Below are 25,566 nucleotides of genomic sequence, written 5' to 3' on the forward strand. Positions count from 1 at the left end.
GACATGTTCAAGTCCTAATACCTGTGATTGTGAACTCATTTGAAAATAGAATCTTTGAAAATATTAATAGTTAAGACAAGGCCTAACTGGAATAGCGTGGCCCCTAATCTGGGATGACTGGGGTCCTTTAAAGGGAAGAAATTTAGACAGAGACAGATGAATGATGCAGTGACAGAGGGATGGCAATGTGATGGAGGCAGAAATTGAGTTAGGAATCGCCAGCAAGCTGCTGCTAGTACCCTACAGACTTTAGAGGACTCATGGCTGTTCCCTCACCATGATTTTGGACTTCTAGACTCCAGAACCGTGAGACAATAAATTTCTGTTGTTTAAAGCCAAGTATTCTTCAGTAATTTGTTATGCAACCCTGGCAAACTATGACAGTGCTGTTAAAGGTAAAAGTAGAAATCAATCAGAAACAAAAGGTACGCCAGAGTCTGTATAGCGTGGTATATTTTTTATATATAAGAAAGGGGGGAATGCATATACATTCAATTTACTTATATTAAAAATGGAAGGAAAGGACAAATCTGGTTTTATTCCAAGATGTTATATATGTCTATCTCAAATAAGGTATCCTGAAACTCTCCTCCCACAAGGACAACCTAAGTCAAGGAAGCCACTTTCCTCGAGTACAAATTAGCAGGACTCTCACCAGACAGCAAATGGAAATTGTGTTAGTTAGATTCAGTTGTCAACTTGGCCAGGTGAGCATACCTAGTTCTGTTGCTGCAGACACAAGCCAATGGTACGTGAACCTCATCTGTTGCTAATTACATCTGCAGTCGGCGAGGAGGCGTGTCTGCTGCAATGAGTGACGTTTGACTTAATTGGCTGGTGCTTAAATGAGAGAACGCAATGTAGCACAGCTAGCAGCTCGGCATTCCTCATGTCAGCATTAGCAGCTCAGCCCAGGCCTTTGGAGATGCAGAAAGAAGTCACCCCGGGGAAAGTAGTTGGAACCCAGGGGCCTGGAGAGAAGACCAGCAGAGACCATCTTGTGCCTTCCACGTAAGAAAGAACCTCAGTGGAAAGTTAGCTGCCTTTCCTCTGAAGAACCAACAAAATAAATCCCCTTTTATTAAAAGCCAGTCCGTCTCTGGTGTGTTGCATTCCGGCAGCTAGCAAACCAGAACAGATATGATTGCAGTCCTTGGCCTTTGTGACTGCCCTAACAGCACTGCTGGTGAATACATCTGTAAAATTCTGAGTTCAGAATTAGGAAGCCCACTTGCTTGGAGATGTAAGCCACATTCTCCAATATCACCTTCATAAGTAATAAAGTTAATGTATTATTCTCCTTAATCTTTTGTCATAGTTCTTAGAGGCCCCTATAGAGATGCTACCATTTTCAAGCAGCACTATTGCAATAGTAAATAGTAGCATATCATCACCCCGTATCATCATTGTATTTTATTCCATGTGCTTTTTAGTCGCCTTATTTTCCTTTCAGTTTGGCATGGGTAAATTAATTTCTTATTAAGCCCTATAAAAAATAAATAATACACAAGAGTAGAGAATAATAATGGGGCAGCTAGGTATAAGATCGGTGATCTCAAACCTGTGTCCCAGGTGCCAGATCCATCAACTCACCACAGGAACTTAGTGAATCCCTTTCCCTGTGCTGGCCTCATCTCTAACACAAGACACTCAATATAAAAACAGTGGTTGTGCCAACCCCCAACCAAGACCATTCCAGCCAATCCTAAAGAAAACCTAGGGCAATATATAAGATTCCACAAGGGTTCCATGCGCTAGAGTAACTTTCCAGAACCCTACAACCTCCAGATGGGTCCCTAGTCCAGATAAGTCCTGAAACCTAGCCCAACTTCTCCAGAACATCAGATAGTTCCATCTCCCTACCCCATATTAGTGACAGACCCTCCCAATATGAAAAATTTAAAATTTAGAGTTGACATAGCCCAAACACCCCTAAAGAAAGGTATGGAGAGATCAAAGGTGATAGTGGAGCTATACAGAGAAGATACGATTTAACAAATGAATATGAATGCTGAATCACTGAAGTGATATCTCTTTTAGTCTCCAGTATTTTAGAGCAACTAGAAGTAAAAAACTAAAACTGTGAAACCGTGAACTGTGTCAAATTCTGAAATATGTTCTGCAACTAATTGTGATGCTGTGCTTTGAAATTTATAGCTTTTTTGTATATACGTTATTTTTCACAAAAAAGAAGGAAAAAGGTTGATTGTGATGATAAAAAATATTTAAACACTCTAGCCTTCTATATTCTGGAGCAGCTAGAAGGAAAAATATGTGAGGATCCTATGGTAGACAAACTCTGGAATCTGTCCTGTAACTACTTGTTGGAATGCTTTGAAAACTATTGCTTTTTCATTTCTTTGCTTTGTATAAATGTTATACTATACAATAAAAAAAGTTAAAAAAAAATAAAAGTGGTTAGGGACTTTGGGGTCAGAAGGACTAAGATTTGATGCCAGGAACTATTGTTGTTGCATGGTTTGTTTGGTTTTTTTTGCATGGGCAGGTACTAGAAATCAAACCCGGGTCTCCAGCATGGCAGGTGAGAACTCTGCCACTGAGCCACCATTGCCCTGTTGTTCTATGATTTTGATCAAGGGATTTATCTACTTATGTGCTGTATAATTCCTCAAGTTTTTTATTGTTAAGAATTATTAATGTTATTCCTACCATCCATCCAAAGTGTGAATGATTGAAATGGGGACTACACTGCCAATTATTATGTTAATTAGGAGTGAGCACTACCCAAGGGAGGGGGTTGAAGTGGGTGAAGATAGAAAATATGGCTCAAGTAAGTAGAGAATGGGCTCTCTCTGGGCCTTTCATGACCCCAGGAAGTTTCTTACACAAGAAGAGCAACTTGGAGGCCACCCAGGAGGCGCAGGGCTGAAGGGGTGTGCTGGTTTGAAAGGATTATGTACCCTAGAAAAGCCACGTTTTAATCCTGATCCAATCTTGCAGGAGCAGCCATTTCTTGTAATCGTGATTCAATGCTGTAGATTGGAAATTTCTGATTAGATTATCTCCACAGAGCTATGACACACCCAATTGTGGGTATAACCTTTTGATTAAATGGAGATGTGACTCGTGATTAGTTTACTGGCATCCTTTAAAAGAAACATTTTGGAGAGTTAAAAATGACAGAAGCCGCAGAGCCGGCAGAGAGAGCAGATGTAGATGCTTGGAGAACACTTGCTTCAGAGAACAGAGACACGGATGTTTAGAGATGCTTGGAGCCCTGCAGATGTTTTCATAAGATATTAAGCAAGCCAGAACCTGGAGAGAGCCATGGGAAGCCAAGAGATGAGAGCCAGCCCCAGAGAAGCAAACTGAGGAACGGACACACAAACAGAGGCTAAAAGCAACGGAGCCCAGGAGCGAGTGACCAGCAGATGTCAACCACGTGACTACCCAGCTGACAGAGGTGTTCCTGACTCTCGCCCTCTCTTGAATTAACGTATCTTTATCTGGATGCCTGAGTTTGGACAGTTTTATAAGCTTATAACTTTAAACTTGCAATTTATTAAATTCCCCTTTGTAAAAGCTGTTCCAGTTCTGGTGTATCGCATTCCAGCAGCTTGCAAACAGAAGGGGTGTACCCTTACCAGCTCTCTCCCCATCCACAGGTATCAGGGCTGCTTCTCCGTCTGAGCCCCCTCCTTTCCCTTTGTTCCTGGGCCTCAGGGGATGGTGTACTTGTGGACCCCTTGAAGAACTATCTTGAAGGGGCTACCCATATAAATGATTCTCTCTCTCTGTAGTCTCCAAAAGGCCTCCTATGCACTAGGAAGAGGGACTCTGAGGTACAGAACAAAATGACTACTTCTTGGGGGTGGGGTATCACCTGCAAATGTTTTTACCTGGCATAATGTACTTTTATAAGCAATAACTTTCACACACATCCTGTACAGAGTACATCAATATATACACACATAAATAATGTATTTTCTGAAAATAACAATCTTTAACTTTGTTTTCTCATTCCGTATCTTATCTCAAAGTTTGCAGTTATGTTTTGGTAGTTGTTATGGTTAGGAAGGTTTTTATAGAGTTGTGGGGCATTACTATTGCTTTTGATAAAATTTCTTGGTTGAATTTTCCCATCTCTCTACTGATTTCTTTATGTCAAGGATATTAATCTTATGTCAGTCATATATGTGGACATTTTTTTCTTCCCAGCTTTTCAGGTGCTCTTTAATGCTGTTTTTCCACCAAAGGGATGGTTTTTAAATTTGAATAGGTTTGTACGGCTATAAAAGTAATACTATTCTCTGTATAAAAATAGTTGACTAATACACTAAAGACATAAGCCCCCAGCCCCCAGGTTTACTACGGTTAGTAAGCATTCCCCATGTTGGAAGCCACACGACCTGTGGAGCACAGCTTGGGCTTCAGGGTGGCCCAGATTAGAGTCTCTACTCCACAGTTTCCCAGGAAGTAGCTTACCATCTCTGACTTTCCCTTTCCTCCCCTGTAGGAAAGTGACAATTATGCCTGCTTTGGATGCATTTTTCAGGGCTTTAATGTAACATGCAATGGCATTCTTTATTGTCCAAAGAAGGGAGACAAGTGGAACATAGGATAAATACACAGAACAATGAACCCTTTGGGTAGATGAGTGTCACCCCGTGAGCTAAGCTTTGGTTTCTCGAATCCAGCCAGACCTCCAGGCTTAGTCACAGGGATATACTCAGACTGAAGGAAAAACATAACAAGGATGATGAGGATGAGAATGACTATGCCCAATGGATTCTTCTTGTGGCTTCATTCTACAAAGTTTAGATTATTCCATGAGGACGTCTTCTGGGATCTTGTTCTTGACCTGGGAGAAGTGAAGGGAAAGAGTTGGGAAATCAGCAAAGCCATTAATGCTGAGTCTCATTCCTGGGGTCCCCTGGCCCTCTGCAAACTTGACCTGAATTCCAAGACCTTACCTTGGGCAGATTGAAAATCTGTGCAACTCTGCTGTAGTCCCAGTCATTGTCATGAAGGTATCTGGGTAGAGCAAGGACCAGTGACATCCTTTAACTGAAGTGGAGATACTGATCATGCAATTTCATTTCTTAATTTATGCCACAGACCATGCCTCTTTTGCTGTTACGCATGCATCAGAAGGAACACTGTGGTGACACAGTGTATAATGGGGGAAAGCTTGAAAACCCAAATGTCTGTCAGTAATGAAACAAGGTCCATGGAAAAGTACTGTGTGTTAAAAGAAAAAGTAGCTTAATGTGTACTGAGGGGGAAAGATGTTGAGTGTGATAATGAGTTAAAAAAAAATCAAATGACCAGCAAGTGACCATAATTCACTCCCCACTCATTCCAGCTCACCCTTATCTCTGCTCACTCACTTCTCAGAGTGTTTGAGGCTCATCCCAGTCTGGGTGGAAAGGGCCTGAACCATTTCCTGCTGCTCCTGGGAGAGGGTGGACATGTAGCTGGAGGAGGGTATTGGCATCGGGGTGGAGAAGGCACTCTGGAGCTCTTTGGGGCTGGTATTCCTCACAAATAGCTCCTCATTAACAATGCACAGACTGGAGGAAAAATGAGACCTTTAACAGTTGGAGAGACAGACAACCCGACACCTCCAACATTGATCCTTCTCCCATTGCCATTCAACAACCAGGTTCTTTCTATACTCCTGCTCTGCCTGCTTACTGGATTTCTTGGCAGGTGTTCCTTTGCCTTTCTCACAAAATCCACGTTTGAAAAAAAAATCCACGTTTGGACAGATTGTTTACATGCTTCACTAGACTAGTAGGTTTACCCCAACCCAGGGATGTTTTTTACACCCATATTTACCCTTTACAACAGCCCAAGGAAGTAGATACTTTCATCTCCATTTTCAGAGGAAGACTTTGTATCACAGATAGGTCATGTAACTTGATCAAAGTCACACAGCTAGTGAGTGTTGAGGTCAGGAAGAGAACCTGGTCTTCTAAATTCAGAGCCCATGCTCTTAAACATGAGGGTGAGATTGCTCCTTGGATCAACTATTTGGCATTACATGATATTGATAAATCCTCAAGGACAGCACTACCACATTCCCATACCACTGACCCCTGGCTGAGATGGGTGTTCCCATGCGGTGTCCACAACACAGCACTTACCCGAAATAGCTGCCAGGAATAGTGATGAAGGTCTGAGTGAAGGCACGAATAGAGCCCTGAGACTTTCCTTCCACTTCAATGACAACAAATAACAACAACACCTTAGAGTTGCACATGATTTACATGCTCACAAGCAGTGTTCCCCAGAAGGGTCTCAATTAATACTCATATGACACTCTGAGGGGGCTAGATGGGGACAACTGCTCACTGGGAGCCAGGAGGGGGTATCGGGAATGGGGGGGGGTAACAAGAGGTACAATCAGGCCCCAGTGATAGGGTCCCTACATGTGACAGGTCCTGTGCAAACACTTCACAATTCATTTGATTCATTTTTCACAGCAGCCCAGGAGATGGGTCTGATTAGTCTCATATTGTAGAAGAAGAACCTGAGAGGTTAAGTAACCAGCCCAAGGTTGTGGGGTAAGGACCTGGGATGGGAGCTATCAACCCCCCAGCCTGTTTTCCTAACTCTGCAACTGTAATGGGGCAAGAAGTTATGGATGTAGGTCAGATTAGGGTGGTCTGGGGACATAATGGGGTAAGGAGAATAGAGGGAATAGGAAGGGAAGGGATGGGATAAGCAATGCTGGGGCACTTTTGACAGGAAGAGGGAGCAGAGGGGGATATCAGGAAGAGGCTTTACAGACACCCACCTTCCTGGAACACTCCGCTGACAGAAAAGCAAAGCATTGTTTCCTGGAAGGGAAGAATTCAGGCTTTTATGATCTGCCTAAACCTCCTATGCACCACAGGCTTTCTGGACCTGGGTAAGGGAGGAAGCTAATGCTCACCATCTCGAAGCACAAGTCCACCACGAAGGAGCCAAGGTCATGCTGGGTTTTGGGCAACACACTCAGGGAGTCAACAATGTCATGCTTTGTGTACTTCAGTAGCTGAACCCGCCGGTCTGTAGGAAAGAAAAGCAAATGTGACAGGCTGCCATACCCTCCCTGGCCCCAATGATTTAAAAAATATATATTTTTATTGATAAATCTTCACACACATACATTCCATACATGGTGTACAATCAATGGCTCACAATATCATCACATAGTCCTGGCACTGCCAGGAGCTGAATTCACATAGTCGTGTATTCATCACCATCATCATCCTCTGAAATATTTGCATCACTCCAGAAAAAGAAATAAAAAGAAAAAAGAAAAAAAACCCTCATATATCCTATACTCTTTAACCCCCTCCTCCATTGACCACTAGTATTTCAATCTACCCACTTTATTTTATCATTTATCCCCCTATTATTTATTTACTTTTATCTGTATTTTTTCACTCATCTATCCACACCTTGGATAAAAGGAGAATCAGACACCAGGTTTCATAATCACACAGTCACATTGTAAAAGTTATATTTTTATACAATCGTCTTCAAGAATTAAGGCTACTGGAACACACCTCAACAGTCTCAGATACCTCCCTCCAGCCACTCCAATACACCAAAAACTCAAAACGAATATCTATATAATGTATAAGAATACCCTCCGGGATAACCTCTCGACTCTGAAATCTCTCAGCCACTGAAACTTTATTTTGTCTCATTTCTCTCTTCCTTCTTTTGGCCAAGAAGGCTTTCTCAATTCCATGATGCTAGGTCCCAGCTCATCCTGGGATTCCTGTCCCATGTTGCCAGGGAGATTTACACCCCTGGAGTGATGTAGCACGTAGTTGGGAGGGCAGTGAATCCACCTGCCGAGGTGGCTTAGAGAGAGAGGCCACATCCGAGCAACAAAAGAGGTTCTCTGGGGTGACTCTTTAACATAATTTTAAGTAGCTTAGCTTATTTCTTTGCATGAATAAGTTTCATAGTGGTCCCAACAATTTCACACCCCCTTTTTCATTCTGATCTTTCCCCATCACAGACTCACCAGCGTCCTTGAGCACCTTCATATTTCGGCTTTCCTTGAAATACTCGTTCAAGCTACCTCTAGGAGAAAAGAAGAATGGGAGTTGATGGACTGGCTAGGGTAGGCGCTGCCAAGAGCTGACCTGTGTCTTCAGGGGAGCCACCCGGACCAGGACGAGAATCTGGGCTATGATACTCACAAGAATGAGCTCTGGGATTTGAAGGGAGTGGTCAGGGAGAAGCATGCCTCATTGTGGTATGCACTGAGGAGACCCTGTCGGTCTCCACAGTCATAGATCAAGTAATATCTGTAGGGAAGCAAAGGGGACAGGCTATCTCTGAGGTCTCAGCCCCTAAGGGGACTTAAATGCCCCTCCTCCTCATGAGCAGACCTGTGCTTGACTGGCCTGTCCCATCCCAGCCCTCCCTGCCTTGGTGTCCGAGGGGTACTCACTGCTGCAGGAATTGCAGGACTAGACTCTTCAAGGTCTCAGAACCAAAGAAGCTCCCCTGGAATTAAAACAGTCCTAGGACCACAGATGATATCCCCTCCATGTGTACCACCCCAAGCCTGCTTGATGCTGCCTCCTCACCTGGCAGGTTGGAAGCCTCTTGGGGGCTTCAATGCCAACGGTGATTGATGATAACTCCTGGCCATCCTGGAGAAGGAAAGAGGAAGTCAGTGCAGACCAGGGAGGTGGCACTGGATGAGCAGTGAGATGAACAAGACTAGGAAACAACGGGGGTCAGAGGTCAGATGTCAAAGGGCCCATGAAATTCCATGGGCAAGTCTACCATTAGGGTCTTCTCCAGGGCATCCTGGAAGCCCGTAGAGAATGTCTGTAGGCTTTGTTTGGCTTCCACATGGGTCTCTTCCAACGAGGTTCAGAAACAAAAATGTAACTTGGGAAAGACCTAAGGGAGGTCATGGGTGGCATCAGTGACAGATGAGTCAATGATAAAGGAATACACTTACCAGGCGTAGTAACTTGGGGAACAATTCCAGGATGGAGCTGTCAAAAATTAAGACCAAAGAGAGAAAAGAAAGTGAAAGCGTGGAGCTGCCCTGCCTTATGGAAGCAAGCACACTTACACCTGAGACATAACCCCATATGCCCCACCTTCACTCCAGGTCCACTGCCTCTTCAGGGACCCTGGAACCTGCTATGGAGTGACAAAAGAGGGAGAGCACACACATACACTCTCTCTCTTACTCTTTCCCTTACTCTCCTTCTACTTCTCCCCTCCCTTTCCTTCCTCCTGGGCAGCTTCAGCATGGACTGCTCTGACTCCCATGTGAAGCCACAAGAAGTAGCATTTTGAGCCCAAGATCCAGGGGTTCCTTCCCCTCCCTGGCTCCCTCACCTCCTTCAAGTCATCACAGAAGGCTCTGAAGGGAACAGGGAATGGGGAGGGACGCCCGAACCTCACTAAGTGTCCAGCATTCAGCCAGGACTGGCCTTATACAAGACCAGGATATTACTCAGGGGTGATGGCCCAGGATGTTGGGGTAGGGAGATGAGTGGGACAAGGCTCAGGAAACAGGGAAGGAATGACACAGGCGAGGGATGAGGACAGCAAGGGAGTGTAGGTGTGGGAGGTAGATATGGAGGAGATATAGGAGAGTCAGTCAACACAAAGGAGAAAGGAAAAAATAGGAAAGGGAATGGAAAAGAGCTCTACTGTGGTGGTGTGGGCTAAGGAAAGAAAAGAGAGATAATGGAGAAATGGCTTCCCTGCTGCAGTCCTTGCCTTGTTCTGCTGCTGGTTGGTCCTGAGGCTCAAGGGAGGAACGGAAAACATACACTTGCTGGGCTGGGCCCAGCATTTGAGCTTTTGTCACCTGTGTGAGCTCTACCAGTATCAGCTGGGCATGGGAAAAGAGCAGCCCTAGGGGCAGGAGCTCTTCCCAGGAGTAAAAGGCCAGGGCCCCATACAGCATGGGATTGAGGGTCTCTGGTCACCTCCTATGGTCACCACATTTTCTCCTGATGTCCCCTGTGCCACCGGGCCTTAGTTGGTTCCTTGCCTGAGGAATCCCACCTGCCTTGGGCTACCCTGTGCTCCTGTGAAGGATGGGCAGGAGCCTGTGACACGGAGAGTGGGAGAGGGACATGCCTCTCAGAGGGCTGTCCTCCTATCTTCTCCTCCACCTCTGCCCCTCTGCTTTCCTCACACTGCCCCTGCCTCTGGTTGTCCTCTGCTTGCTGGCCGTGGCTCACCTCTGTTCCCCTAACTCAGGGAACCCAGGTTTCCCTCCAGGATGCCCCAGTCCTGGCATTGGGCCAGAGGACAGAGGAAGCAATGTAATGGTAGCAGTCATTCTAGGGCTAGAGAAGGCTGGATGCAGGGAGACGGAAAACAGACCCCAGCCCCAGTGGGCCAGATAAGAAGGCAAGGAGATCTAAGCACAGCTGAGAGGCACAGAGAGAGAAGTGGGAATGAGATGTGGTCCTCTCATAGGATGAGGGCTAACACCTCCTGAAGATGGGCACGTCAGGGTAGCTCAGGCTTCTAAGAGGGCAAAGTGCCCAAGGAGGAGTGATCGTGGATAACACTGACCTTACGTAGGTGGACTGATTTGAGAAGTTGTTGCACAATGGGTTTCCTTCTAGCCACAGCTCTTCCAGATTCAGCCCTTTCATCTTTTCTAACTCCCACACTGACTTCAGCTGGGGAGAATCAGGGAAAAGAAAAACCAGTGAAAGAGAAATATCTGGGCCCCTGCACCCCGAGCTCCCATCCTCACCCACAACTACCTCCATCTGTCTGTTGTCATCACCTAGATGAGCACTACCCCCACCCACACTCTAAATTTGATCAGACTCCCACTTCTCACTTGGTTTTTGGAGAGGTTCAGGATCTTGACTTTGGGGGCCTCCTGTATTATGTCAGATAAGCCATCCAGCTGGTACAGTTTGTTACGACGCAAATTCAAAGAGAACAGCTTTTGGGGAAGAAGAATTAGAGTGATAGTTATTATCTTGGGCTTTGGAGAAAAATATGCTCTCTATCTACTTATTTCACCCCTCCACCTAAATACAGGCTCTGGGCCTGAGGCATCACCTCAGGGAACTCCTCTCTGATGATCTTCAGGGTGGCAGCCATGCAGTTTCTTCTATTCAGGATCATGTCAATATCATGGCCCACCAAGTCTTCAGGAAGCCGAGAGAAGAGAATAAGAAGGTTGAGAAGGTCCCAGTTGGACTAGAGCCAGCCCCAACCCCTTTATAATTTACCATCCCTAAATTTGCCTCATAAGCAGACCCCCTAATCTGCCCTCTGCTGCCCTAAAATGACTACTGTCAGTCATACCTGGATCAAAGCGTAAGCTCTGGAGGTCAAGAGTTCCCTGGAAGTCATCATATCGTTTGTACATGGTCACCTGCAGAAACAGATACAACTCTGAGCTATGGGGAGTGATGGGAGATTGGGAGGGGAGGCAAGAAGAGGTGGGTCTGGATATGGAATCACATTATCTTGAGTCTGTATTACCTTTAGCTGCTCCATTTGTTCTGGATTCAACTGATTCTGCACAGAGTGGGGAACAGAAGAAGGGTTGACAAAGATAGATATCTGCATAAAGAGAGGTAGGGTAAGCACTGGGAACTCTAATCCCAAAGAAGACAACCCAGTCCCTGGCCTGTACTCCCGCACCTCGGTTTGGCATGGTTAATATCTTCGACACAAACCTTTCGGTTCTCCTTATCACAAATCTTCAGGTTGACATCCTTCAATGCAGAGGCAGTGCTAGAGTCCTGAACAAAGAATTTGGCCCGACCTTTCACGTAGTGAAACTGTAGGAAAAGGAGGCAACAGCAATAGTGCTGTAGGCATGATCCCACTTGCTCAGCAAGGCCCCCTTTATTCTCCCCTGTGCCCACTCATACAGTTTCACCATTCTTTCTTACATCGACTGGGGTGAAGGGGACACTGCAAAAACTCTGGATTGAGTCCAGTAGCCATGCCCTGTTATATTTTCTCCCATAAGGAACCTAGAGGTGAAAGGAAGGATAGAAGACAGGAGTGACCACATGGAATTAAGGCTGGAGAACAGACCTTTTTCTAAAGAAATGACCACTGCCATGCGTGCTGATTTGAAACTGTCGTGTACCCCAAAAGCCATGTTCTTTAATCCTCATTCGATATTGTTGAGTGGGAACTTTTTTACTGTTTCCACGGAGATGTGATCCACCAATTGTGGGTGCTAACTTTTGATTAGATGGTTTCCGTGGAGATGTGTCTTTACCCGTTCAAGGTGGAGTTGCTTACTGGAGCCCTTTATGACAGAATCATTTTGGAAAAAGCTTTAGAGCCCACAGAGCCCACATGGCCAGGGACCACTGGAGACACAGAAGGAAAATGCCGCCAGGGAAGCGTTATGAAATGAGAAGAGAAAGCTAGCAGACATCATCATGTGCCTTTTCAGCTGAGAGAGAAATCCTGAGCATCATCAGCCCTTTCTTTGGAGTTAAGGTATCTTTATCTGGATTCCTTAGTTTAGACATTTCTGTAGCATTGGAACTGTAAATTTGCAACTTAATAAGTTTCCTTTTTAAAAGCTGTTCCATTTCTGGTATATTGCATTCCATCAAATTACAAACTAAAACACCATGATTTCTTTTTTTGCTTGCCAAACGTAGATTTTCTAAATCCCCTTTCTGTCCATTCAAACGCTCTCCTGCAATTAATCAAGTTAAGGTGTTAGACGTGATCTTCCTTTTTAAAGATTTTTGGAGAGCCTGACTAATGCAGATCCTGCCTGCCCCTCTCACCAAGGACTCTAGAGATTCACCACACCTCCCCTTCCCATACACACAGCTACAGCAAAACTGAGGCATCTGGTGGGAACTTGCTCCAATTTCTTGGCAGTAATTTCCACCTTTGCCTTTAGCCAACCTCCCCCAGCCATCCTGCAGCCAGCCTTTTCCATTTACATTGCTTCTCTGAACCTGTCTTTAGATGATCAAGGATGTTAACTCCTAGCCATAAAAGAGACAGATTACAAACCCCACCTGTTCCCCAGAAAAGTACCTCGTGTCTCTACATAGACCAACATAACTTCCCCTGATCTGTATCTCCTGTACATTCCATACTTTTTGCCAAGATACTCACTGTGACCTTGAACCATCTTCCTGGGGTTCCATCCCGCCTTTCCTCCTCCACTGCTGTCTCTAGAGGAAATCTCTCTTTCCACATGTCTATATCAGTACGGACGTGACACTGATAATGCCATTGGCCACTCTTAGGGTAGGATTGCTTTGCACGGGGATTACTATGAGGAAGCAGATGGAAGGAAGGGGTCTAAGAGTGCTAAAAACATCTTCTCCACTCCCTTGCCCCACCAATACCAGGCTACAATAAAGTTCGCATAACCAGTAATCTTGTCCTAGCATTCCTCACTCTGCTGGGTTGCAGAAGAGAAAAATTATATAATTAACTACAGGGGTATTTATTCCACTGACTAGTACATGCCAGCCATACTGACAGGTTACTTACTATCTTATTCCGGGTCCCATATAGGGACCATTCATTGCTGTATCTCCTTCTTCTTCCTGGTAGGATGAACGATAAATGGCAGAACTGCCTCGTCCATACCAATTTCTATACCTCCTTCGGAAAATACCCCAGCATCTTGCTCTTCTTTGAAAGGGGGCACGGCTCTCATTGTACTCTGAAATTAGGAAGAACAGAATAAAATAAATAAAACTCAAACCAAAGCAAGGTAGAAAACACATCAGTAATCTGAATAATAGACCAATGCCTTGCAATTAATGAAGAAATATCCCTGATTTTTATATTCTGCAAGACAGATAACACAGTGCTTAAAATTTGGGAGACTCTGCCTTTGTTCTGCCTCCAGGGGCATGAGAGGTGGGGAGCATTTAGAGCAGAAGGTGAGGATAGGGGGAAGGGTTTGGGCAGAGGGTCCAGCTTGGGATGTTAGCCTTTTCTATGCTGTTTTCAGGCTGAGTGATCGGGACAAACTGCTTAACATTTGTAACCCGCACTTCGCTCCTGTACTCTAGGTGGATAATACAATCTACCCTGAATGTGTGGTGTTTTGTTGCAAGGGTTAAAGTTGAGTTCTCCATATGAATGGAGAATAGAAGAAATGAACGATAAGTCTGAAGAATATAACCAGAATTAAGCCTGGCAAGAAAAAGTGGAGAATACTGAAAAGAAAGATTAAAGAAGATACAGTGAATAATATTTAAAATTAATATATGCTTAATTGGAGTCCCAGAGTGGAGAGAACAGTGCAGAAGCAGTGAAGAGATCATGGCTGAGAAGTTTCCAAAAGTGACAAAATACATCAAGTCACGATTCATGAAGCACGATGTATGCCAAGCCTGGAAGGGTATGAGTAAAATCAAACCTAGGCCTCTCTTAGTAATAGTGTTGAAAACCAAAGAAAGAGAAAAAAAAATATTCAAAGCTGTCAGGAAAAAAAAGAGAGATTACCCTTAAAGGAGCAACAAACTGGCATATTTTAAAAGACACAATGGTAGCTTGAAGTGAAATTATATCTTCAAACTGCAAAAGAACACTAACTGTCAGCCTAGAATTCCAAACCTAGAAAGAAGTTATCTTTTAAATTTGGAAGACATAGAAATACTAATGTTACAAACTTCAGGCAAATTTGGTATTAAAAGACTCAAATAGAATACTAATAGTTCTTCTTCAAGTAGAATAAATACAATCCTAAGTGGAACCACATAGATGCAGGAAAGGAAGTACAGTGACACTGGCAAATATGTAGACAAAACTAAATGAGTATTGACTGTATAATACAATGGCAATAATTTCTTCAGGGATTTAAAATATATATATATATATATATGTAATTAAAATGCATGACAATAAGTCAAATGGATTCAGTCTGTTTGAAAGTCCCTGCACTGTATGTAGACATGTAAAAGAACTAATGTACTCTAGACTGTGATAAGGCAAAGATGTTGCAATTTTAAGACTAAACACTACATGTATGGTCAAAGGAGGTTTAACTACCTAACCAAAAAAATTTTAAGAGTAAACACTACATGTATGGTCAAAGGAGGTTTAACTACCTAACCAAACGAGATAAAAACTGAATACTAGATTCCCTGGGTGGCTTGTAGGCTGCGCCCGGGGCTGGGTGAAAAGGTTAGTTTCCTGCCCTCAGGTACATCTCTGGGCTGTCACGAAGTGGGCGAGTAGCCAAGTAGAAAGAACTTCACCGTGCCTGGGCCAGAGTGAGCTTTCGGCACCTGAGCGGCCCACATCTGATGGCCGCTGAGACCACCTGCTTCAGACCACGTGCCAGTAAAACAAACAAATCCTTATAGGGCCCGGGAGGGCAATGTCCAGAAGTCACAGTCCGGAGGGCAGTGAAACACCATGTGGCTGGCTGCCAAGGAAATCTGTGCCTCTTTCAGAGTAACTCTGGGGCAGGTACTTCCCTCCAACCTCTCCATTATGTCTTAACTAAAAAGGTGATATCTGGGGGACTTCCGGAGAAGATGGTGGCTTAGTAAAACACGCGGGTCTTAGTTCCTCCTCCAGAACAGCTACTAGGGAAGTAGAAACGATACAGAACAGCTCCCGGAGCCACGACAGAGACCAAGAAGACAGCGTACCCCATTCTGGAATGGCTGACTGGCTGAGAGAACCCGCTCCAGTGAGATCGCCAAGGGGCACGGCTTCCCAGGGCCGGGGAGGCAGGCGGCCGGAGTCCCTCCCTCCCTCCTTCCTGGGCCGGCTGGGAGAATTGGACAGGCGGTCCCCTCAAGCCGCAGCGGCTGGCGCCCCCCACAACGCGCGGCCCCCCGGACCAACTGGGAAAATTGGATCGGAGATCCCCAAGCTGCGGAGAACGGTGACCGGGGTCCCTTCCAAACACATGGCTTCCTGGTCCAGCTGGGAATGGTGGATAGGCACTCCCCCAAGCCGCGGTGGCTGGCGCCCCCTCGTGACGCTTGGCGCCCCGGGCCGGCGGGGAAGTTTGGACAGGCGCTCCCCCAAGCCGCGGAGGCCGGCGACCCTCCCCGCGCACGGAACCCCGGGCCGGCTGGGAGATTCGGATTGGCACTACCCCAAGCCACTTCGGCTGGTGACCCCCCCTACAGCGACAGTTTTCCAAAGTTAAAGGAGCCACAGCAACTTTTACTGGTGGGACCCGCAGACAGATGAGCGCCACGAGCGCCACCTACTGGGCAGGATAAGAAAAACAGAGCCCAGAAATTTCACAGAAAAAACTTTCAACCTGCTGGGTTCCTCAAAAAGAAGAATATAGAATTGCCATACGACCCAGCAATACCATTGCTAGGTATCTACTCAGAGGACTTAAGGGCAAAAACACAAACGGACATTTGCACACCAATGTTTATAGCAGCGTTATTTACAATTGCAAAGAAATGGAAACAGCCAAAATGTCCATCAACAGACGAGTGGCTAAACAAACTCTGGTATATACATACAATGGAATATTATGCAGCTTTAAGACAGGATAAATTTATGAAGCATGTAATAACATGGATGGACCTAGAGAACATTATGCTGAGTGAGTCTAGCCAAAAACTAAAGGACAAATACTGTATGGTCCCACTGATGTGAACCGACATTTGAGAATAAACTTGGAATATGTCATTGGTAACAGAGACCAGCAGGAGTCAGAAACAAGGTAAGAAAATGGGTAATTGGAGCCGAAGGGATACAGAGTGTGCAACAGGACTAGATACAAAAACTCAAAAATGGACAGCACAATAATACCTAATTGTAAAGTAATCATGTTAAAAAACTGAATGAAGCTGCATCTGAGGTATAGGTTATTTTTTTCTCCGTTTGTTTGTGTCTTTTTTTTTTCTTTTTCCTTTTTTTTTTTACTATTATCATTATTTTTATTTTTTTCTCTATATTAACATTCTATATCTTTTTCTGTTGTTTTCCTAGTTCTTTTCCTAATCGATGCAAATGTACTAAGAAATGATGATCATGCATCTATGTGATGATGTTAAGAATTACTGATTGCATATGTAGAAAGGAATGATTTCTAAATGTTGTGTTAATTTCTTTTTTTCTTTAATTAATAAAAAAAGTGAAAAAAACTGAATACTTAGAAACATTAATCATTTCGAAGGAAAAGAAAAGAAAAAGAACTTGGAACAGGCAAAAATAAGGTAAAACAAACAGCGATATGTATATTTAAACCAAATTATATCTGTAACTACATCAAATGTAAAAAAGACTAAATATTCCAAATAGAAAGGTAGACGTTATCAGACTAGATGAAAAGCATACAGTCATACACTCTTAAAGAAACACATGTAAAATTCAGCAATATAGAAAATTTGAAAATAAAAAAATGGCAAGAATCATGCCCTTTCAACACTGAACGACTGAAAGCTGGTATAACCATATTAAGGATAGAAAAAGTATACTTTAAAGAAAAACATTACCACAAGAAAAGAGGGAGATTTCATGATGGTTCAATTCAAAAAGAGAATATTAATAAAACAATTTAAAATTTGTGTGGACCTCTTATCATCGAGCAGAAATATACACAGTGAAAACTGACAGAATATATGGAGAAATAGACAAGTCCACAGTCACAGTGGGACATGTTAACATACCTCACTGACTGACAGATAAATAGGCAGACAAAAAGCAATTAAATGGAGATTATTTAAGTAAACAAAATTTACTTTACTGACATAGAACACTTTAAGTTACACGGAACATTCCACAATACATCATACATTGGCCGTAAAGCAAGCCTCCCAAAGTTTCTACAGGGGCAATTCAATCTACCTTGAATGGTTGGAACAAGGGAATTACCGAGTAATGGTGGGTTCCCCGCCCCTCCCCCACTTCTAGCATGAATCCCCAAAACCTTAATTTCCAACACCCTCCACCCCAGGTGGCCCTCCAGTCACCCAAACCTTGAACCTGAGAGGATCATACAACAGGTCCTTCACCTCAACCAGAGGGACAATTTCACCTCAGCCGTGACCACAGCCACAGGAGAGTAGAAAAGTGAGCCTGTGCCCTCACACCCACCCCAACTAAACGGGGTCCCCTGGGTGTCCGTTGAGGTGGGTGGGGGAGGGGCCCAGAACCCCTGCCGTGTGGAGGCTGAGACGGAGACCCTGGCACTATCAACTCACCCATGGTGTGGCCTGTGGACAGAAACTTGTCACCACTGTCCTCACAGAGTGTTCGTGGGGGGAGTCTGCAGGATCGGGAGATCGGAGTTTACGATAGTTCGAGAGAGGCTGAAGAGAAAAGTTAGCGCAAGCTCCAAACCACCTTGTCACTGCCACAAGATGGAGTCCTCACAGGAAGTCCCTATCCTGAGGGCACGGCGGGGGGGGGGCTGGGGGCGACAACTTCCTGTTCTTACTGCCCCCTAAGGTTTGCTACCAGCCTAACAACCAGGGAGCTGTTTCCAAAGGAGCCATCCCTGCAGATGTGCTTAACTAGTCAGGGAGGCTTTAGTTCAATCTCCGTTCGGCATTACATCGTGTTCCTTCATTCTGCAAATACAGAGAACTCTGAGGACCTGTTGTAGGTTTAGACCCTGCATTTGCTGTGTTGTATATCTTCTTTTAGGTATTTCTCACAAGGGGGCTGTGATTGCAAAATCACCAGGTCCTTTCTGAGTTTGCTCAAGCTCTGTGAGATGCGGAAGCTTGTCTAAGGGGTAATTTAGAGACTAGGTGGAGATTCACAGACCAGAATTGAGCTTTATCGAATGGACACGATCCTGCCATGCATAGTTTTCATAAAAGATCGCTGCAATATACAGAATTTTCTTAAGGAAAGGCAAAGTTTTGGAAATATCTGAAAAGAGCTAAGTGACAGGATATAACAATAAGCCCATCCAAGAGAGGGGACTGTAGGAGCAGAACTGGAATGTATAAAGGAAATAGCAAATAGAGTATTATGGGTCACTGGAATGAGAGTAGAAAAATATATATATATGCTTTTTCCTTTTAAGAAAAATAAAGCTAAATAGACCGCAGCGCCCTCGTGGCCCGAAGTGGAACTGCAGCTCTAAAAGTCTCAAGCAAGGGGAATTTGGGAGAGAGATTAACGGAAGGGGAGGGGCCTTAGCTCCAGTGCATTAGCCAGAAGTTTCTGGAATTTTCCATCCTCAGGCATCAATCCCTTCCTGGGTCACTGTGCCCCAAGAGAGGAAGTCCAGTTGCTGAGCTGAAGAGAAAGCTACATATGAGAGTGTGAACGTTGGGAGTGAGGGAAGTGTAAGACAGGTAGAGTGATACAGATCAAGTGTCAAGGAAAGAATTGTAATATTTTTATTTTTTATAGAACAGTACTATGTGAACATTTTTCTGAAAAGGTAAATATAAATGAACGCTTTTCATCAATTGATTATTAGATTTTTTAAGCATATCAACAAATTTACCTAATTACAGAATATTAATCACTAAAAATGTATATTTAGAAAATGAAATCAGGTTCCATCTACATGATCCCCTCACACAGACCTATAGCTATGCATACAAATAGACAGGTGCACATTTTCCAGATGTGTTTCTCTTTAGATAATGTGTTTACCTACCTTAGACATTTATTTTTTGAATTTGCAGTCACATAAAATGGCATTATCATTTATGACTTTTTACAGATTTTCATTTCTTCAACTCACGTAGTTTGGCATCTGTCCAGATATTTATTGGAGAAGCATTTTGTTTCTTAGGTGAATTATTTGTTCATATCTCTTATCCATCTTTAGTAATTAGCCAAAGTTCTTTATGTTCATGCATATTAGCACAAATCCTGTAACACTGAAAATATTTACTCTTGAGTTGCACAGTTTTAATTTTTTCCTTTTGACTGTCGAGAAATTGGTTTTAAATTTTCATTGATATTTTGAATTAAAGATCATACAGCTCATGACAGAAAAGAATTGAGTAATCACAGGGTTCCATTAAATACCAGACCACTGAGGATTCCAGTATTCAGATCTTTAAGGCTTTGGGACACAGTGGAAAAAGCTTTAGACCTAATTCTGCATTTGTGATTAGTGGCGATAATAATTGAATACTTGTTTCAGTTAAGGGAGATACCATGTGAAGTGCCTCTGACTTAAAGCAATTCTGATTAATTCCCTTCCTTTATGGAGGTCACCTTTCTGCACTTCCTGCCTGGGCACCACGCACTACCTCCAGGGCAGGCCACTCAATGTGGCCCTACTTTTAGGACTCTGGGCCTTAAGGGCTGGCTTTTACACCCACCATCATCCTTACCACCAAGGTGAAGGTTAGCCGAGTACCCTATGGGTCAGGAAAACTTAAAACTATATGTGTGACCCTAGTTAAACTTTATATGTGGTAGTTTGAAGGCTGTATGTACACCATAAAAGGTCATGTTATTTTAATCCATTCCTGTGAGTGTTGTGGGTGGGACTGTAACTGAGGACTTAAGAAATAACAAATAATTATGATTATTGAATCATTATATAAGTGTTTTTTCCTTCTATAACGTAGAGTAGGCAGAAGTTCAAACCTGAAATTGATGAAACTTAACTAGTCTCAGCCTTATTTAGACTGCTGTAATGGTTATTCTAGCCTAGTCCCACCCTTGTTTATACTTAGTCTTGTAGTGGTTGTTACAGTCTTGTTTCAGCCCCCTTTACAGTTACTGTTGCAATGGTTGTTCTAGCCTGGTCTCAACTTTGTGTATACTTATATTGTAATGGTAACAACTCCACCCCCTTCCCTGTCTGAATCCATAAAAACCCGGAACTCTTTAGACACAGGGAGACAGATTTTGGGGCTCGTGGGCCATCTGTTCTCTTGCTTTACACATAACATTAAATTCTTTCTCTCTTTGTAACACCCATGTCATAGATTGATTATGTGCATCAGGCAGAGAACCCACCTCATTTGTTTGGTATCCAATTGGTGGCCCCATAAAAGACAGAGACTCCTAAGAAGCAAGGAGTCTGACTGCCAGAAGTTCTGGATCCCCAGCAGGACAGGTAAATGCGGTAATCCAGCCTTTTGTGGACCCTGCATTGTTTTAGTCTAGGGGCTCAGCAACCAGGATTTTATTTGCTTTACTGGCATTCCAGACCCTCAGCATCCTAAAAAGCTTCAAAGAGAGAAACGGTTTCCAGTCCCAAGTCTGGACATCTGACTGGGTAAGTAGATCATCAGGGTAAAAGTGGATTGGGAAGTTAGTACAGTGGTTCCAGTCCCATGAATCTGGACTTGAGGTCCTGGGTTCCACTTTCAGAACAATCCCCCCTACTCTGATCCCTACATCTTTCTGTTTTCTGCGTACCATTCTATACAGAGTTTGAGGCCCTGACCTCTATGAGGTGTCCATCTGTATGAGATTCAAGGCCCTGCCCTGAGTTTGTTTGTTGAGTATATTCCTAGAAAATAAGTAATCCAACAATTAACTGGTATTTAATGAAATTAAGTATGCCCGCTTAACTGTTAACTGGCATATTACCTAGGTATAGTAAGTGTTTAATGCTGTTTAATTCTTAATCTGCGTGTTCAGTCTAGTAATTAATTGGTGTGTTACTTAAATATATAGTAGGGGTTAAGCATCTGTTTAAATTTGTTGGTATGTTACTGCATTTGTGTTGTAAAAGTGTTTTAATTGGTTACTGCTTGTGGAAATTCTGTAAAATGGGTAATTCTAAATCTAATAGCATTCCTAAACAGAGCGCTTTGGGCTGTTTTTTGAAAAATTGGAAAGATTTTAATTATAAGCCTCTAAAAAAACAAATAATAGTTTATTTGTATAACACAACCTGGACTCATCATGATTTAGATTTAGGAGAGAAGTGGCCTGAGAATGGTTGTATGGAAAAGAACACTGTATTAAAGTTATTCTGGAAAAAAACAGAAATGGGATGATATGATGTATGTTTAATCCTTTCTCTCTCCCAGCGATGTATGTTGATGATAAAATGTAAAATTTTTGCCTGTGAATGTTTGTGGGGAAAAGAAAAATGCCCTCACTATTCAAATCTAGAGGCTCCAATAGAGCCTTTATTAACATTGGCTCCACCTCTGTCCTACAACCAAGGGGCCAATAGATCGGGAAAGGAGGAAGCTCTCTTACCCCTTATCCTGATACTGGACAGAGGCACTGGGTTCTCTGCCCAATATGCGTAATAACCAATCAACGAGAGTGGAGTTTCATAGAGAGAAACAGTTTAATGTTACGTGCAAAGCAGGAAAGCACATAAAATAAATCTATCTCCTCGAGTTTAAGGAGTGCAGGGTTTTTATGGATTCAAACAAGGGGGCGGGTAGAGTTGTTACCATTACAATAGTAAGTATACACAAGGCTGATACCAGGCTAGAGTGATCATTATAATAGAAAGTATAAACAAGGGTGAGACCAATTGAGCTTCAGGAATTTCAGGTATTAACTTCTGCCTACTCTACAATAGAGAAAGAAAACCATCTATATATGGTTCAGTAATCACAAAAGTTTACTAATTCTTCATTTCTCGGTTAAAATTTTCTTCAGTATCCCTCTTTATCAGAGGTCAAAGACTCCGAGATAGAAATGGTCTCCCCATCCCATACATGCCAGTGTACTCAATTTGGCCAAGGCTGTTCTCTAAAACCAGCAGCAGAGCCACCTGCAAAACTTCTACCCCTCCAGCAAGTGCCTATAGCAGTAAATGGACAGGGAGGCCTGAGAGGATTTGTATATGTGCATACCCCATTCTCAACGTGAGATTTAGATGAATTTCAAAAATACTACTCTACTCTATAGACAAGGCCCTAAGAAAATAGAAAGTCCAGTTCAATCTATAGCTCAAATTGGAACTGATATTCAAGCATATCTTTTCTAGTTTGCTAGCTGCCAGAATGTGGTATACCGGAAATGGAACAGCTTTCAAAAAGGGGACTTTATTAAATTACCAGTTTAAGTTCTAAGGCCATGAAAATATTCCAATTAAAGCCAGTCTACAAAAATGTTGGAATTAAGGCACCAACAAGAGGTTACCGTCACTCAAGAAAAGTCGATGAAGTTCAGGGTTCTCTCTCAACTAGAAAAGCACATGGCGAACATGGCGGTATCTGCTAGCTTTCTCTCCAGGCCTCTTGTTTCATGACGCTCCTCCAGGGGCGTTTTCCTTCTTCATCTCCAAAACTCCCTTACTGTGGGGGCTGTTGCAGTTCTCATGGCTCTGGTGCTGTCAAGCATTTTCCAGAGTGTTTCCTCTTTTAATGGATTCCAGTAAACGAATCAAGATCCACCTGGAATGGTGGAGTCACATCTCCCTCTAATCAAAGGTTAATAGCCACAATTGTGCGTGCCACATTTCCATGGAGATAATCTAATCAATTTTCCAACCCAGGGTACTGAATAGGGATTAAAAGAAACAGCTGCTTCCAGAAGATGGATCAGTATTAAAACATGGCTTTTCTAGGGTACATAATCCTTTCAAATCACAGGCACAATATCAGAAAAGGATGAAAAAGTGGCGTTCAAGTTGGTGAGGTTTATATTTCTATGTTTCTGGGTTTTTTGTGTTTGTGTAACTTTCTATATGTGACTGGTGTCTTGTTGGTGTAATGCATATTTTCCTATATGCAGATGGTGATACCAATTGGCAAACAAAAATTCTTTAAAGAGTTCTATCCAAATTGCTTAAGGATAAACTATATATATATATATATAGTTTATATATATATATATATATATATATATATATATATATGTATGTATGTATATATTAGTAGTCCTGGAGTCCCAAAAAGAAGAATCGGAAGAATCCTCTGGGCACCAAGGTTCAAAGCCTTAGTACCGTAATTACTGTAAACAAACCTAAAAATTGGAAATAAACGACCCTCTGAAATTTCATGAAGGTGGCACAGAGCTGCCTTAGGAAAAGGCAAAGACTTTCCCAATTTTCCAGGTCACAGCTTTAGGCAAAATAATCTAATAATTGGAAACAATTAAAAGGGCAAAATACAACACCCAACCAGGATCATTCCAGCCAATCCTAAAGAACACCTAGGGCAATATAAAAGATTCCACAAGGGTTCCATGCACTAGAGTAACTTTCCAGAAACCTACAACCTCCATATGGGTCCCTAGTCCACATAAGTCCTGAAACGTAGCCCAGCCTCTCCAGAACATTAAATAGCATCATCTCCCTACCCCATATTAGTGACAGACCCCTCCAATATCAAAACTTTAGAATTGCCATAGCCCAACAACCCTAAAGAGAGGTATGGAAAGACCAAAGGTGATGGTGGAGTTATATATAGAAGATAGGATTTAACAAATGAGTATGAATGCCGAATCATTAAATTGATAGATATCTCTTCTCATCTCCAGTATTTTAGAGCAGTTAGAAATAAAAACCTAAAATTGTGAAAATAGTAACCATATCAAAGTCTGAAATATGTTCTACAACCTATTGTGGTGCTGTGCTTGGAAATGTATAGCTTTGTTTTATATATATGTTATTTTTCACAAAAAAAGAAAGAAAATAGTCTATTGTGATGATGAAAAAAAAATTTAAGCCCTCTATCCTCCTGTATTCTGGAGCAGTTAGAAGGAATAATATGACAAACTCTGGGATCTATCTTGTAGCCACTTGCTGAAGAGTGCTTTGAAAACTACTGCTTTTTTATTTCTTTGCTTTGTATACATGTTATACTCTACAACAAAGAATGGTAAAAAGAAAAAAAAAAACGGGCAAAAAACTCTCAACAACGCTAAGGCCTTCTTAGGGATCTTAAATACTACTACCCTCATTTAAAACTTTGAAAACCAGGCTTCATTCTTTCTATCTTACCTATCCTTGCCTCCAGGGCCTAATCAGCTAAGGCAGCTATGGGGTAAGGGTTGGTTGCAGAAAGATGGGGGAGGGTGGGCTTGGTTTAGAATTTTTTCTCCTGGGCCTGGAGATTTGAAATGGTAGGCGTAAAGGACATACTGTGGAATAGGCCAAGTTTGTTCTGAGAGAATTCCGCAATTAAATTTTTTTCCAATAATATTTTTGCAAGGATAACCATAGTAAACAAATCGTTATTAAAATATAAGTATCTTTGGGCTAAAGGTAATTGAATAAGATCTAATTGCCAAATATCAGTAAGTAAGAGGAAATGTCCTTCAGAGCTACCAGGGAGTTTTTCTGGATTTATGCTTGGGTCAAATTAAACAATTGTTATAAGATTTCCAGAGTTTGATGCTTTTGAGGTTGTTCATAATTTTAGATTAGGAAACTGTTCTAGTTTGCTAGCGACCGGAATGCAATATACCAGAAACGGAATGGCTTTTAAAAGGGGTGATTTAATGAGTTGCTAGTTTACAGTTCTAAGGCCAAGAAAATGTCCCAATTACAACAAGTCTATAGTAATGTCCAATGAAAGGCATCCAGGGAAAGATACCTTGGTTCAAGAAAGCCGATGAAGTTCAGGGTTTCTCTCTCAAGTGAGATGGCACGTGGCAAGCACAGTCAGGGCTTCTCTCTCAGCTGGAAGGGCACATGGCAAATACGGCATCATCTGCTAACTTTCTCTCCCGGCCCCCCACTTCATGAAACTCCCCGCGAGGCATCTTCCCTCCCCATCTCCGAAGGTCACTGGCTGGTGGACTCTCTGG

General features: G+C 42.9%; 1 protein-coding gene and 1 long non-coding RNA gene across 3 annotated transcripts in view; both read right to left on the reverse strand.

Annotated features, from left to right (window-relative positions):
• The window catches only part of LOC143671143 (uncharacterized), a 132,920-nt gene that overhangs the window by 70,773 nt on the left and 36,581 nt on the right, over positions 1 to 25,566 (reverse strand). The window lies entirely within an intron of this gene.
• LOC143670244 (nuclear RNA export factor 1-like) lies at positions 4,510 to 18,289 on the reverse strand. 2 transcript variants are annotated; one of them, XM_077144915.1, is made up of 21 exons: positions 18,114 to 18,289; positions 13,468 to 13,642; positions 13,084 to 13,243; positions 11,880 to 11,963; positions 11,661 to 11,765; positions 11,464 to 11,544; positions 11,284 to 11,353; positions 11,035 to 11,123; positions 10,808 to 10,915; positions 10,531 to 10,640; positions 8,945 to 8,981; positions 8,562 to 8,627; positions 8,423 to 8,478; positions 8,169 to 8,276; positions 7,991 to 8,049; positions 6,902 to 7,017; positions 6,764 to 6,806; positions 6,111 to 6,183; positions 5,352 to 5,534; positions 4,935 to 4,995; positions 4,510 to 4,822 (listed from the first exon to the last, which is right to left on the reverse strand). In XM_077144915.1, the coding sequence occupies exons 1-21, from the start codon at positions 18,115 to 18,117 to the stop codon at positions 4,784 to 4,786; spliced, it is 1,827 nt and encodes a 608-aa protein (XP_077001030.1). In that variant the 5' UTR covers positions 18,118 to 18,289; the 3' UTR covers positions 4,510 to 4,783. The 2 variants fall into 2 exon arrangements, with proteins under 2 accessions (XP_077001030.1, XP_077001031.1); XM_077144916.1 differs by lacking the exon at positions 11,880 to 11,963.

The sequence above is a fragment of the Tamandua tetradactyla genome, chromosome X (genome assembly GCF_023851605.1).
Source record: "Tamandua tetradactyla isolate mTamTet1 chromosome X, mTamTet1.pri, whole genome shotgun sequence".
NCBI classification, from domain to species: domain Eukaryota; kingdom Metazoa; phylum Chordata; class Mammalia; order Pilosa; family Myrmecophagidae; genus Tamandua; species Tamandua tetradactyla.

Bases quoted from the DNA above. Each gene is read 5' to 3' on its own strand.
- LOC143670244 (XM_077144915.1), bottom strand. The intron at 13,244-13,467 runs GTAAGTAACCTG...GCTTCCTCATAG, and splicing joins ATGGGACCCGGAATAAGATA to TAATCCCCGTGCAAAGCAAT. The intron at 8,050-8,168 runs GTGAGTATCATA...CTTTTCTCCTAG, and splicing joins AAATCCCAGAGCTCATTCTT to AGGTAGCTTGAACGAGTATT.